Source organism: Gymnodraco acuticeps, unplaced genomic scaffold (genome assembly GCF_902827175.1).
Source record: "Gymnodraco acuticeps unplaced genomic scaffold, fGymAcu1.1, whole genome shotgun sequence".
NCBI lineage: Eukaryota > Metazoa > Chordata > Actinopteri > Perciformes > Bathydraconidae > Gymnodraco > Gymnodraco acuticeps.
The window spans coordinates 22,541-36,074 of NW_022990016.1; the positions used below are offsets into that span (position 1 = coordinate 22,541).

General features: G+C 41.5%; 1 protein-coding gene across 11 annotated transcripts in view; it reads left to right on the forward strand.

Moving 5' to 3' along the window:
- The window catches only part of LOC117544557 (target of Nesh-SH3), a 30,460-nt gene extending 17,364 nt beyond the window's left edge, over window positions 1-13,096 (forward strand). For 4 of the 11 annotated variants that reach the window (XM_034213706.1, XM_034213712.1, XM_034213709.1 and 1 more), the window contains 12 exons: window positions 304-483; window positions 1,247-1,315; window positions 3,891-3,953; window positions 5,149-5,274; window positions 5,550-5,639; window positions 5,798-6,007; window positions 6,544-6,649; window positions 9,239-9,318; window positions 10,703-10,732; window positions 10,870-11,028; window positions 11,779-11,901; window positions 11,981-13,096. In XM_034213706.1, coding sequence (XP_034069597.1) covers window positions 304-483; window positions 1,247-1,315; window positions 3,891-3,953; window positions 5,149-5,274; window positions 5,550-5,639; window positions 5,798-6,007; window positions 6,544-6,649; window positions 9,239-9,318; window positions 10,703-10,732; window positions 10,870-11,028; window positions 11,779-11,901; window positions 11,981-12,096 — 1,352 coding nt within the window. In that variant the 3' untranslated portion in view covers window positions 12,097-13,096. The remainder of the gene's footprint in view (window positions 1-303; window positions 484-1,246; window positions 1,316-3,890; window positions 3,954-5,148; window positions 5,275-5,549; window positions 5,640-5,797; window positions 6,008-6,543; window positions 6,650-9,238; window positions 9,319-10,702; window positions 10,733-10,869; window positions 11,029-11,778; window positions 11,902-11,980) is intronic. The other 7 variants (XM_034213708.1, XM_034213714.1, XM_034213715.1 and 4 more) reach the window with 5 other exon arrangements.
- Window positions 13,097-13,534: the final 438 nt, after the last annotated feature.

Genomic DNA, 13,534 nt, shown 5'->3' on the forward strand with positions numbered 1-13,534 from the left:
GATGATATAACTGCATTCCCATCTTCATCTCCATCCTACCACCCTACACACCCCACCACGTCATTACCCCAGCCTGAATGTGTACCTCCATTTTCAGCCTAGCACCCTCACCTCACTCCTGCCCCATTCACAACCAAGCAGTTTGCCTGGCTTTCGATCTCATCTATGCCTTCTCTTTCATTTCATCCATTGTCCACTCTTCTACAGTCTCTTTCATTCTCATTTATTCCATCCAGGTAAAGCGCTCAAGCTGTTGCAAGTGGATCATCCCTAACCTCCCAAATTGCTTTTCTGCTCATCTAGGTACTAGAGTCCTCAAGCCGTCCATTGCTGCAGTTCCTCGTTCTCCCATTAGCTCATCTGTTCCCCAAGCAGGAAGAAACATCACGCGCACCCGGGTTCCTCCTCAAACCCCTCGTATTAGTGGAAGGCCATTTACTCCGTCCAAGACATCCTCCTCTCACAGCTCCAGCACACCTGGGGGTAATGGAGTACTCACTTCGCCTTTCTTTTTTCCCTCTTTCCAAGTAGCAACCTCAGGTTATCTTCTCCTGTCAGCACCCTCTTACACTCTCCTCTGCAACTATGCATTTACAAAATAAGGCATACAAAACTCATGGCACGTGATTAAGCACTTGATGTGTGTTTGGATGCACACAATAGACATAGCATTATCTTTTACCTGACCCTCTCTCATGGTACATATGTTCTCCACGCTCTGCCACATGTGTTCGATGTGTATATTTCACAGTTTTACCAAGAGCAGCACTGTGTGTCTCTAGGGTCAGGATCGTTAACATGATTTACAGTCCCTCTTGCTGGCCGGTTGGGAAATCTGGCCACAGCACTGGCCAGGACACACCACATTTTATACCCACCATGCCAAGCCAAGCATTGTGCAGACAGCACAGCTGCCACAGCCAGTCTCGTATATGTTCTTTCACTCTTTCTGTATCTCTTCCTTTCTCAAACACATTCCCTATCTCCCCAAAGAGCAATAGAAGAATAAAGTGAGAACTGTCAACGGATCAAATTTATGATTTTTAGTCATGGCAATTCTATTTGTATATCCAGAACATCTGTAAAACCAGGTTGAAGACACAAACACATATCTATCATTTTCACTCACACAAGTAAGAAAATGGATGATAAGAAAGGCATTTTTCCTTCTGACTTTCTTCCTATTTAGTATTTATTTGTCTCAGTGCCACAAAACATTTTATAACTAACCTTTTTCTCCCTCTAGCAACCGGTGGGGCGCGTCATAGGGGAATTGCTTATCCTAAACATGTGGTGTGGCCCAAAGAGAAAACTGGTAAAGACAAACCGAGATAATCACCTCTCAGCGTTCCTCACTCACTAACCTAAGAGGCACTGCTATGTCCCGTCCCAAGCAGTCACACCGATCTGCGCTTTTGTCACAATCCATCCATGCTTTGTGATTTTCATTTGTCTGTCAGCGTGACGTTTTGTGTCTGGTTGCGATCTGTGTTGTCCGATTGTCCCAGTAGCTTTAACTTGACTGAGACTGAAGCCTTACAAAATTCCAATTTTGGCATATACCTTTCCACATTGTTTAGTCTACTGCACATATGGACCTGTAATCAGGAACCGGTCTGAATTTGTTTGAGAATAGCTTTAGCCTGCTTGTTGTGAAAGGTGATTGTGGTTTGTCCTTTTTTTTGGGTCAATCACATTGTTTCCATTCCTGCCAGGCAGGCTCAGTTAATTAGAGTAATTGAATCCATCTCAAGTACAAATGCAAACCATGTCTGGACCACATGTATTAATGGTGATGCTTCACCCACTCCTTGTAAGTTGGAGTTGTGAAAAGGGGTTGTGCTTCAGTCCCATGTCCCAGCTGGTGTGTGTTATTTCTGGAAACGTTGATAGTTTCAGAGTTCTTCAAGAAGTCACATGGCTCTCTGGAAGCAGCTCTACAGAAAATAATGTTGCTTGCCACACTGCACAAGCATTTAAACATAAAGCTCCTAATGACTGTTTCTCCCTTTCTAAATAGAGATGCAACCTACACACTTGATATTTTTCTCACCACTTCCTAACTTTTTATTTTACTCAAACGATGGAATTAGCATGTCCTTGACAGGTTTATGGAGCTCAGTTTCACATTGGCATTTCAACTTGAATTTCTTTCAAAGCTCTGCTTATTGTGGACTCCAGGTATGTAATGGACGGTGTCCATCCATGAATCCCCTCCATAAAATCTGAGCATTTGTTGCAAAAGCAACAAACCACAGGGATGTGAGACACTGGTATGTGTTTCAGTGGGAATATTTTTCTGGACTGAACGTAAATCCTTGTGTTATGATTGCATCTATTTTCACATTCCTGCCCTGAAGATGAAATTATCTGAGAGAAACCAGCGCTCACACCACTGCTTCTGTTTTACCTCACAAAAGTGAGTCTGAGGCACTTGGCACTTCAGAGAGTCTGCCTGCTGTTTTAGGGGTTTACTGTGGGACAGCAAACCAAACACACACGCTGTAGAAACACCGACCAGATCGTTATATATTGATGTAGACACATTGTTGACATGTATAGTGTTGACATCACGTCTTATCACATTACATCACGTTGGCCTTGTTCTCATTTCTTGTCCATGACATCACATCTTCGGAGCTGTCAGTCCTTCTCTTCGCGTACCCCCGTCTTTTTGGTTTATCTTGAGACTGGCATTTAAATGATTGCAATACCATATAGTGTGACTTTCTGTATGAGCATATGTTTGCCATTAGTTGTCAGATATACCATGTGCGAGTCAGAGGCCCCCATGAATGTACTTTCGGTTAATCAGTGAGACTTGTTGGCAGATGTTGTTACAGTTCGTCTTGATAGCCTCACCTCTTTTCTCTTGGGAGGAGATGCCAGAGAACTCTGATTTATGCCGAGGAAAACAAAGCCAAGATAAATGTTTTTAAGCCTTAACAATTGGACAATTACAGAATGTTGTTGACTAGAAATGAATCTCTGAGATAAGAGAATGACAAATGGCGAATGGAGTTGATTCTCTGGAAATGAAACAGTTGAAATGTATTATCTCTTAACAACATTGGATGTGAAGCCTGTAATGAGATCAACTTGTGTCAAACCTCCCGGAGCTTAACCAACACTTTTAAGATATCAAACCAAGTGTTCAGGGAGGCTTATTCTTGTTTAACAACGTTCAGTCATTTTACAGCCGTAGTGTTAAGATATCTGAGATTTACACTTCGTAGCTGTGGTGTTTTCATTACAAAGCCTTCTTGTGATTTCTTATCCAGTTCAGCCAAGAGAGTTTATTCCTCAGATTCATTAAAGCCGTTAAACTGATCTGGTCTTCATCTCGCAGCTTGGCACGATCTTTATTTTATTGTGTTCTCCATGGTGCAGGGATTTAGTGGAAAATGTGATGGTCAAACAGCATCTGATCTGAAATCATTTTTCACACAAGGGAGTCCAAAGTTGTTGAACCTGCTACCTCACTTTCCTGTTTAGGATTCACTAAGGATCTTTAAATTCCTCAGTTATTCTTCTGAAGACTTTTGTTCAGTTATTAAATACGGACATGTTTTTCATTAGTCAAATGTGGCTGCAACGTGACTTGTCAGCGTTTTACATGCAATCTGCTTGGCTTTGATGTGCTTTATTGTTGCTTGTATATTATGTCATATGTTTGCACACTCATTTTTCAGCACACAGTATTACTGCAGTCCTCTGACCTACTTAATGTCTCTCTCTTTCTGAATCTATAAACTTCACATTCTTTCATCGTTGTTGCACTATTAAAATAACCATCTTGTTTACAGTTTTGTATCTCTCCTTCACGGCCCAACACCTGTTCTGTTTTTATTTGATTCCTAATCTAAAATGGACTTTTGTTTTCCCACAAGTCCCTACAGTCCTGCGTCCTATCAACAAGAAACCCAACCTGGTGGGGAAACCTAGTGACAATGGTGAGGGCAACAGTGATGCTGCACCCAACCCTGCTGCACCTTGTCCTGTACACTGTCATCATTCACACAACAGCAAGGGGAAGGCTTAACTTCTGCTTCTTAAGCCAGTGGTTGTCAAACTTGTCCTTCATGTCATCATTTAGTTGTATCATGGATCCAGGCCCTCTCAAAAGCTATTTGTAACGAACATTCTGAAAATGTGTAGTTTTTCACACCTTATTATGCGGATTAAAATGTGAAATAACCTGTTAGCTTTATTGTGCTGGTAGAATGATTGTGTTACATTTGGACAGAGCCAGGCTGTTTCCAGTCTTAAGGCTGTCTCTTTAAACTGACTATATATTTATTTATTTACAAGAAAGAATAAACGTTTCCCTAAATTCCAAACTATTCCTCTAAACTTCATCCAAACTGCCAGAGGCTGAACACATACAAGACAAAAGACTTTCTACATTGACAGTGAGCCTGAACTTAAATCATTTTTTTTGGTGATGATTTGACTTCTTTTGACATGATAGGTCAATGAGCATCAATTATTTTCCCTTTCTTCCTTTCTAAAAATCTGTCCAACCCAAATTGTACATGTTTTGTTGTTTTGAACAATGCTCTCGACACCCTTTATAGCCCAACTAGCCTGAAAGCACTCTTGTTTGTTTATTAGTCACACATGAATCCAATTTATTCAACTTTAGTTCCACTGCACATTTTTCCACTAGGTCAAGTAAGTCCCGCTGCGATGCCTCCACGCCCTTCGTTATAGTTTGAGAACCACTGGCTCAGGCTGTCTTCTGCAATTATAAAAATGCTTATAACTTCAAAATATGGCTTGTAGGGTTTACTAATGAACAAAACAGCATTCCTCTTAACATTTCACCTCATCTCTATCACTTGTTTATATCTCTCTGTCTTCACATAAGTGCACTGATATACACAAGGCCTCTGTGTGCATGGTCCTGAGCATCTGGGCATCTTTGTCTTTCGCAGATGTATTCTGGCAGACCTTTTTCCCCTTTAATGTGCACAAGAGAGCTCACACAACAAGCAATCTCTGATCCTCAGACGCCAGGAAAAGGCCACTGGGTTGCTCAGTGAAGATGGCCAGAGCAGATGGATCACAACTGTGTGTTACTATGAGTCAGAGGATGAGTGTGAATAACTGATCGCTTCTCCTTCTCCTGCTGCTCCCTATCCTCAGATAAACCCATGGATTTGAAACAAGGAGGCAAGGAATCCATCTTGAAGCCATTTCCTCTGGTCACAGCCAAGCCCAAGCAAGAGCGCAGACAGCAGCACACGACCAGCTCGGCCCCGGCACTAAACAGTACGAGAAAGAAATATGATTGAAAAAGTGATATGACTTGAGTAAATGCATGTGATAATAATCATCTTGATGGAGCTTGCAGGTGTGTATTGTAGTAAGGCAAAAAGCAAGAAAGAAATTAAAACGTTTTGAATATCAAGAGGCAGACAAAGAGCAGGTGCTGGGCTGGCCGGCGGCTGACCTGGACCAGAGCTGCAGAACTGAGGACAAAGAGCTGCCAGGGACTGCTGGCACATCAAACAATCCCCAACCCCTCTCTCCTGTTTCCTTTTCAGCAAGCCGTTTTGACATGAATGACAACTCCTCCGTATTCAGCCATTCTCCTGTGTCAGACTTAGACATCATGGGCAAGCCGCGCTTTGTAGGTGAGAGTCCATCCATCCATCTTGTTGTTTTACATCTCCCCTGTGGTTTAAACAGCTTAATCTTTGAAATCCTCTCACTCAGTACTAACACATGGCAACCTAAAGAGTGGAACAGGTAACATGCATACATTATTTGTCTAACTTATTCCCATCTATAGGTCCCCATGTGATCTACAAGACGGACAAGAAGCCAGACGAGCCGTGCTCCATCACCTCCTCCCTCAGTTTCTTCGCTGATGAGGAGGGTGGGGATCAGAATGTGACTGGTCCTCCCCGCGTCCCCCCCACCAACCTCACTGTGGTCACTGTGGAAGGCTGCCCGTCCTTCGTCATTCTTGACTGGCAGAAAACTGATAATGAAACCAGAGGTACAGTAGATACAAACGTTGACATTTTCAAAGATATGGGATGGAACTGCCCTTATTCAGCAAAGCTAGTGGCTTCATAGACACTTTGGGTCGGTGAGCGTTCGGGTCAGAATTGAACCAATGTGCTTGGACCCTCTTTGACTTGGCTGGAAGTCTTGGTAGATTTGTTTTGGAAATGAGCACTGAATGGAAAATAACTCCATCTCAACTTAATCAAGCTGTGTCCTCATTCATGACTGCAAGTTGTATGGATGTAACTGGCTGATAGGGTTGAAAGGTTGTAAATAATGTTTTTAACTAGGTTGTCACTTATGGTTATTATAATTGTTATAGATTATAGTGTTTGAGTTTCCTTTGGTGGTGTTCATCCTACTAAAAAACCTTTACAGGTTAGTTATGTTGTGATTGCTTCGGAGGCCTTTCCTCAAAATGAACTCAAAATATCTCAACATTAATTTATTTTACCTTTTGAAATGTGAACTTGCACTGCGTTTAATGTGTAGAATGTGTTAAAGGATTCCTGCTTTCTTTCTCAGAGTATGAGGTTGTATCCACCACTAAAGGACCAAATGGAGAGGAGGTGTCCGTCCTGACGACCAACCAGACACACACAGCCGTGGAGAATCTCAAACCAGAGAGCAGGTATGTGACTCAAACCATATTATGTCAGACAAACACCCTACCATCCATATTTTCCCTTTAATGGTTCCATTGTTCAGGTATTTGACTATGCATAGTTTAGGAACAACTAACCATGTTTACATTACAATAAGGGTTGTCCATATAAACCTTGCTTGAAGTTTCCCTCTGGAGGTTGGTTTTCTGTCACCTCTAGTAGTAAAGAGCAGCTTGTCTTTGAGTGGGTCTTCGTACAGATGTCAATAGTGTCCCACTCTTCCACTTTTCACCAGTTGATGGTAACATGTCAAGAAAAGTATTTGTAAACAAAGGCAGTGAAGACGTCTTCAGCAAGTAATCTTGAATGTGCATATTTCAAAATGTAAAGAAAAGTGGACTTTGCAATTGTTTTATGAAGAGTTATTGAAGGCAATGCATTCATTATGGAAGTAAGTGTTTATATTACCTTGTTTTTTTAAATAACTCCACGGGGCACCTGCTTGAAGTGCTTGCTGGCTGATTACATTAGTAGGGTTCACTGTAGATCTCATAAAGAGAGTATTGAATGGCAGTGACAGGATATTGGTGTGCTACTTATAAAGGTACAGTGGGGCAAAAAAGTATTTAGTCAGCCACCAATTGTGCAAGTTCTCCCACTTAAAAAGATGAGAGAGGCCTGTAATTTTCATCCTAGGTATACCTCAACTATGAGAGAAAAAAACAAATCCAGAAAATCACATTGTCTGATTTTTAAAGAATTTATTTGCAAATTATGGTGGAAAATAAGTATTTGGTCAATAACAAAAGTTCATCTCAATACTTTGTTATATACCCTTTGTTGGCAATGACAGAGGTCAAACGTTTTCTGTAAGTCTTCACAAGGTTTTCACACACTGTTGCTGGTATTTTGGCCCATTCCTCCATGCAGATCTCCTCTAGAGCAGTGATGTTTTGGGGCTGTTGCTGGGCAACACAGACTTTCAACTCCCTCCAAAGATGTTCTATGGGGTTGAGATCTGGAGACTGGCTAGGCCACTCCAGGACCTTGAAATGCTTCTTACGAAGCCACTCCTTCGTTGCCCGGGCGGTGTGTTTGGGATCATTGTCATGCTGAAAGACCCAGCCACGTTTCATCTTCAATGCCCTTGCTGATGGAAGGAGGTTGTCACTCAAAATCTCACGATACATGGCCCCATTCATTCTTTCCTTTACACGGATCAGTCGTCCTGGTCCCTTTGCAGAAAAACAGCCCCAAAGCATGATGTTTCCACCCCCATGTTTCACAGTAGGTGTTCTTTGGATGCAACTCAGCGTTCTTTCTCCTACAAACACGTCTAGTTGAGTTTTTACCAAAAAGTTCTATTTTGATTTCATCTGACCATATGACATTCTCCCAATCCTCTTCTGGATCATCTAAATGCTCTCTAGCAAACTTCAGACGGGCCTGGACATGTACTGGCTTAAGCAGGGGGACACGTCTGGCACTGCAGGATTTGAGTCCCTGGCGGCGTAGTGTGTTACTGATGGTAGCCTTTGTTACTTTGGTCCCAGCTCTCTGCAGGTCATTGACGGTCCCCCCGTGTGGTTCTGGGATTTTTGCTCACCGTTCTTGTGATCATTTTGACCCCACGGGGTGAGATCTTGCGTGGAGCCCCAGATCGAGGGAGATTATCAGTGGTCTTGTATGTCTTCCATTTTCTAATAATTGCTCCCACAGTTGATTTCTTCACATCAAGCTGCTTACCTATTGCAGATTCAGTCTTCCCAGCCTGGTGCAGGTCTACAATTTTGTTTCTGGTGTCCTTTGACAGCTCTTTGGTCTTGGCCATAGTGGAGTTTGGAGTGTGACTGTTTGAGATTGTGGACAGGTGTCTTTTATACTGATAACGAGTTCAAACAGGTGTCATTAATACAGTTAACAAGTGGAGGACAGAGGAGGCTCTTAAAGAAGAAGTTACAGGTCTGTGAGAGCCAGAAATCTTGTTTGTTTGTAGGTGACCAAATACTTATTTTACCGAGGAATTTACCAATTAATTCATTACAAATCCTACAATGTGATTTCCTGGATTCTTTCCCCCCATTCTGTCTCTCATAGTTGAAGTGTACCTAGGATGAAAATTACAGGCCTCTCATCTTTTTAAGTGGGAGAACTTGCACAATTGGTGGCTGACTAAATACTTTTTTGCCCCACTGTATGTTCTGATTTACTTGTACGTCTTGCTGCGACACAAAATCTGGGTGGAAAGGTTCAGAGTGTTTTTAATTAAATCTCCGCATCTGGAGTCTCAAAACTCAACAGAACCCGGCCCTGGGCTGGGTCTGCTGGCCCGACTATTGCCAGGACATCTGAATGCAGCACATGGAATAGCCATCAGCTCCGTGTGTGTGTGTGTGTGTGTGTGTGTGTGTGTGTGTGTGTGTGTGTGTGTGTGTGTGTGTGTGTGTGTGTGTGTGTGTGTGTGTGTGTGTGTGTGTGTGACCCATTCTTAGCTTTCAAAGGCATGAAAGTGTGATGCGCTCCAGTTCTGGAGGTTGGGAGGGATTACGATGAATAACTCCTCAAAATTTGTATAACACCTTTTTACTCATTTTTTCTTTTCTATTTTGTTTCAGTTATGAATTCACAGTAACACCAAAGAATGAGCTGGGAGCCGGACCCTCCAGTGACCCTGTGACGTTTAGCACAGAATCGGGCAAGTTTTACAAACCATGTAATTGAAATAAACCAAAGTCCTAACAGAGGAAATTCCTGATAAACCTGAATGTGTTTGCTCTGACAGATAATTAGTTGCATGTTAATCCCACTGTATACACTTCTAATTATCAGGCTGTTGTGAGCATTGCTTTAATTCTCAGAAGGTGGGCTATTAAGCAGTTGTTAGTGTAATGATTTCAACATGGCACTGGGGTCTGACTGATTAGGACTCAAGGGGTTTGTCAGCTCACCAGATGTCTTCTGAGTCTCATTTTCCTAGATAAAAAGGCTGAATTTGAGCCTTGTTGATCAAATGTTGTGTTTTTATAGGGGCCCTATTATGAACAATTTCAGGTTCATATTTTATTTATTACTTTAACCCTTACAACATTAGTAAGGTAATCCTGTTCAAATCAGGGGGTGGGGTAGAGAAATAATTGACATGCACAAAAACCTGCAGGAAAGTGAAAACCCAGAAAAGGATTAGGGCCTCTTTAAGATCCCAATGACACCACTGATGCGGCTTTCACACCAGCGCTTTTCCCTTTCTAGCTCCGAGCTAGAGCTTTTCTGGTTCAGCTCCGGTTTCCCTTTTCTGCTCCCGCTCTGTTCACACCGCCCAGCACCCGACTGGTGCTGCCGCTGCTGCGTCATGACGTCACCGTTTACATCGCTGATTTGCTCCCCAACGGCGTTACGGCGCTCACAACAACGGGGAACTCCGTCGGGTCGATGATCGTGTTGCTTTTAATCACACGAAGCCAGATTAAATTGAATAACGACTTCTCCAACCTTATGCTTTGCTCCAGAGTGCCGTGGTTCATTGTTTATTAATGTGTTTCTGCAGCATTTACCGACCGCTGCAGTCTGGCTGCTCTTCCACGGGAGTTTATTCTCCTCCGTTAGCTCCCGGTTAGCTCACATTGCAGCGGCCGCTCTAAAGTATTCACTGTCCGACTCACACAAGCAGCTGATACATATCCCCAGTTCCCCTTGAGAGACGTAAGCGACGCCACCTCTTAGCTCCGAAGCTCTTGCCTCTAGACCGACAATTTTTTGGAGCTGGAAGTGAACCGGATTGCGGAGCTAAGAGCCGGCGCCGCTGCGGTGTGAACAGGAAAACCCGGCGCTTTTCAGGCTCCAGCTCCGAGCCGGAGCTGGAAAAGCGCTGGTGTGAAATGGGCATGAGAGGGGAAGCTTTGCCTAATTGGCCTCCTGCCCTCGAGCAATCAGAGCCCAGCCTGTTGGGAGTGGATATTTCTAATATTGTGCCAAATTGGCCCCGATACACGTCTGTGTTTGTTTTGCTCAATGATTGAAGGTATCTTATGAATGTGTGGTTACTCTAAGTTTTTCATTGCAACTTAATCTCACGTTTGCAGCGGACCCACGAGTGAGCGAACATGCTTCAGGTGAATATCGTTTTTCTCTGTTTATCAGTGTGTTCCAGCTAAATAAAGCTTTTTAAAATGTTTAACTTTGACTTGTTTTTAATCCTGTTCATACAGTAGACTATATTCAGACTCCACTTCTAATGATTTCTTCACAGGCAAAGATGCAATCTGGACTCAGTTCCCATTTAAGTCTGATGACTACTCTGAATGCAATGGAAAGCAGTATGTGAAGAGGACCTGGTACCGGAAGTTTGTAGGAATCCAGCTCTGCAACTCGCTGAGATACAAGCTCTACATGAGTGACTCTCTCACTGGTAATTACAGAAACAGAAGAATCTTTTTATGATTTTCAACAATCCACTATACTATGCCGACTACTTTATTTAAATCACCTTTTATGGCATGCTATATTCTGATTTGTTCTTGAATTTTTTATGGCAACCTGCTATCCTTTTATGACTTTTTTCATAATATAGCTTACTATAACTTTTTTTGAAGAAGAAGTTGAAGTATAATTTGTTATTAAATAAAACAATAGTATAGTATGGCATAAAAAAGCATTTTGGTCATAAAAACAATCAAAAAAACTCGTAGTATCCTTTACAACATATGTAAATATAAGTACGCCATAAAGGGACTGCGGATGGAAATTAGCTCCAAGCTAAAATCCGGCATATTTACACTATTTGCATTTTTTTGTTTTAAGTGTTCATTAATGTGCATTGTCCCTGCTAAATAAACGATTAAATTAAATGAAAATAAAAATGTTTAAAAATAATAATAGTACTTAAAAAAAATATATATAATTAAAAAGTCATAGTAAAGTATGCCAAAATAAGTTGTAAAAAAAGCGGTAGAAATAAATCATAGTATAATATGTCATAATATAGAAAGAAATATTGGATTAGATTTATAAAATAGCACTAAAAGGGAAAAAACTGACCTTTGATTTCCTTTGACCATTTCCATTAAGTTTTGAGAGGAAAAATAACCTGGATTTAGATCATGTGGTAGGGTCTATTTAGAAACAAATTATGAACCTTCTTCCTCTATTCTTTCTTTAGGGAAGTTCTACAACATTGGAGATCAGACGGGACACGGAGAGGACCATTGTCAGTTTGTGGACTCCTTCCTGGACGGACGCACCGGCACCCAGATGTTTGCTGACCAGCTACCAAGCAGACAAGGTATGTTAGTTAGCCATCACCATTAACCAATCATTACAATACGTAGACTCTTACACTCTCCTCTGTGTCTTTGTCCCAGGGTTTTACAGAGCGATGAGACAGGAGCCCGTCCACTTTGGAGAGATTGGAGGAAAGTCACATGTTACTTACGTAGGCTGGTACGAGTGTGGCACACCCATCCCTGGGAAGTGGTAAAAACCCCACAGCGGTTTCCAGGAAGGATTCCTTTATTGGAAAGTAGGAAGAAGGAGACGCCTGCCTTACCCTGAAGGGAGGTGGGCCTTTCTGTCATGTTACCATGGACACTGTAGATGGGTCTGTCTGTTTGAGCTCCTTTCTCAAAGGGTTGAACCTGTACACGACTCTTAGGTGTCACAAAACTCTTCTTGAGTGCATTTGTAACATTTGTCTTAATTTCTCTATTTATCAAAAATGCATTCAGCAAACAGGTGTTTGAGAGAACCAAAATGTTGAATATACAATAATTACAGAGAAAATGGTTGGAAGCTGGCTCCCAAAGTGTTATAACTTGTATGATATTATTTATCAAAAGGGGATCGTTATTGAATATTCTGTGTGTGCTCGGGCTTTTGAAATGAGGAAGTACAAATTGTTCCAAATACTTGCATGTCAGTGAGCACACACATTGTGTTATATGTATACAGCACGGTACCAATCATGCTTTCATTGTACATTTGGACTTTGTAAAATACAAGTACACACAGACATGCAGAATGGACCTTCTGCTGGCTCTAAGGGATTATTAGCAGTTGCAGTTTGCACAGTATTAAACCTTTTGTTATGTATATGGTGTGGAATACAGTATGTATACCAGGGATCCTTTAGTTTGATACATTTCAGGTAAAAGACTGCTCTTAGCCAAATTGTATTTTTAGAAAGCTAATGTAGCTCAAACCCAGCGTTTCTATGGACTCACTTGGAAAGATTTATGTAGTTTTGATGCTGAGTCTTGTCCTTTATTTTATAAAATAACATATATAAAAAAAATATAAATAATAAACTGAACTTCAACGTGGAAACAAAAGTACATTTCATAATTTATGTTTTTGTGTTCAAACTTACGAAGTGTACATAAAGCTATGAATCATTGGAGAGAAAGACTGCCTTTGTTTTTGATGCCCAATGAATGTTTGTTTGTTTTCAGCAATAAATCTTGTTTTTATATTTACTGATATTCATTTCTGCTCGACTTCAATGACTTTACTGGTGAAGCTTATGCAAGACATTTTGGAAAGCTGTTCTCTTTCTATGCCAAGAGTCGGAAGAGATTTTCGATATGCGATCTCCGTCTTCTCTGAAGCAGGAAAGCTTTTCCAAAGAAATCAAACTTCTCCTTATAGGGGGTGATTCATTGGCTCCACATTTGTGCTTGGATTTTGATCTTAATTGGATCAAACACATATGGATGAAATAGGGATTAAACTCCACAGGTAGATATTATCCAACCATGAGTAATAAATCCATAACAACGTGCTAACTACATCAATATTGCTATTTTCATGTAAACAGAGTGATTTTGGTTTGGCACAGGCGAGGTGAAGAGCAATGCTAAACACTCCTCTCGTAAATTATCTTTAATAAACCCGATGTGCTCAATTCCTCCGACTCAGAG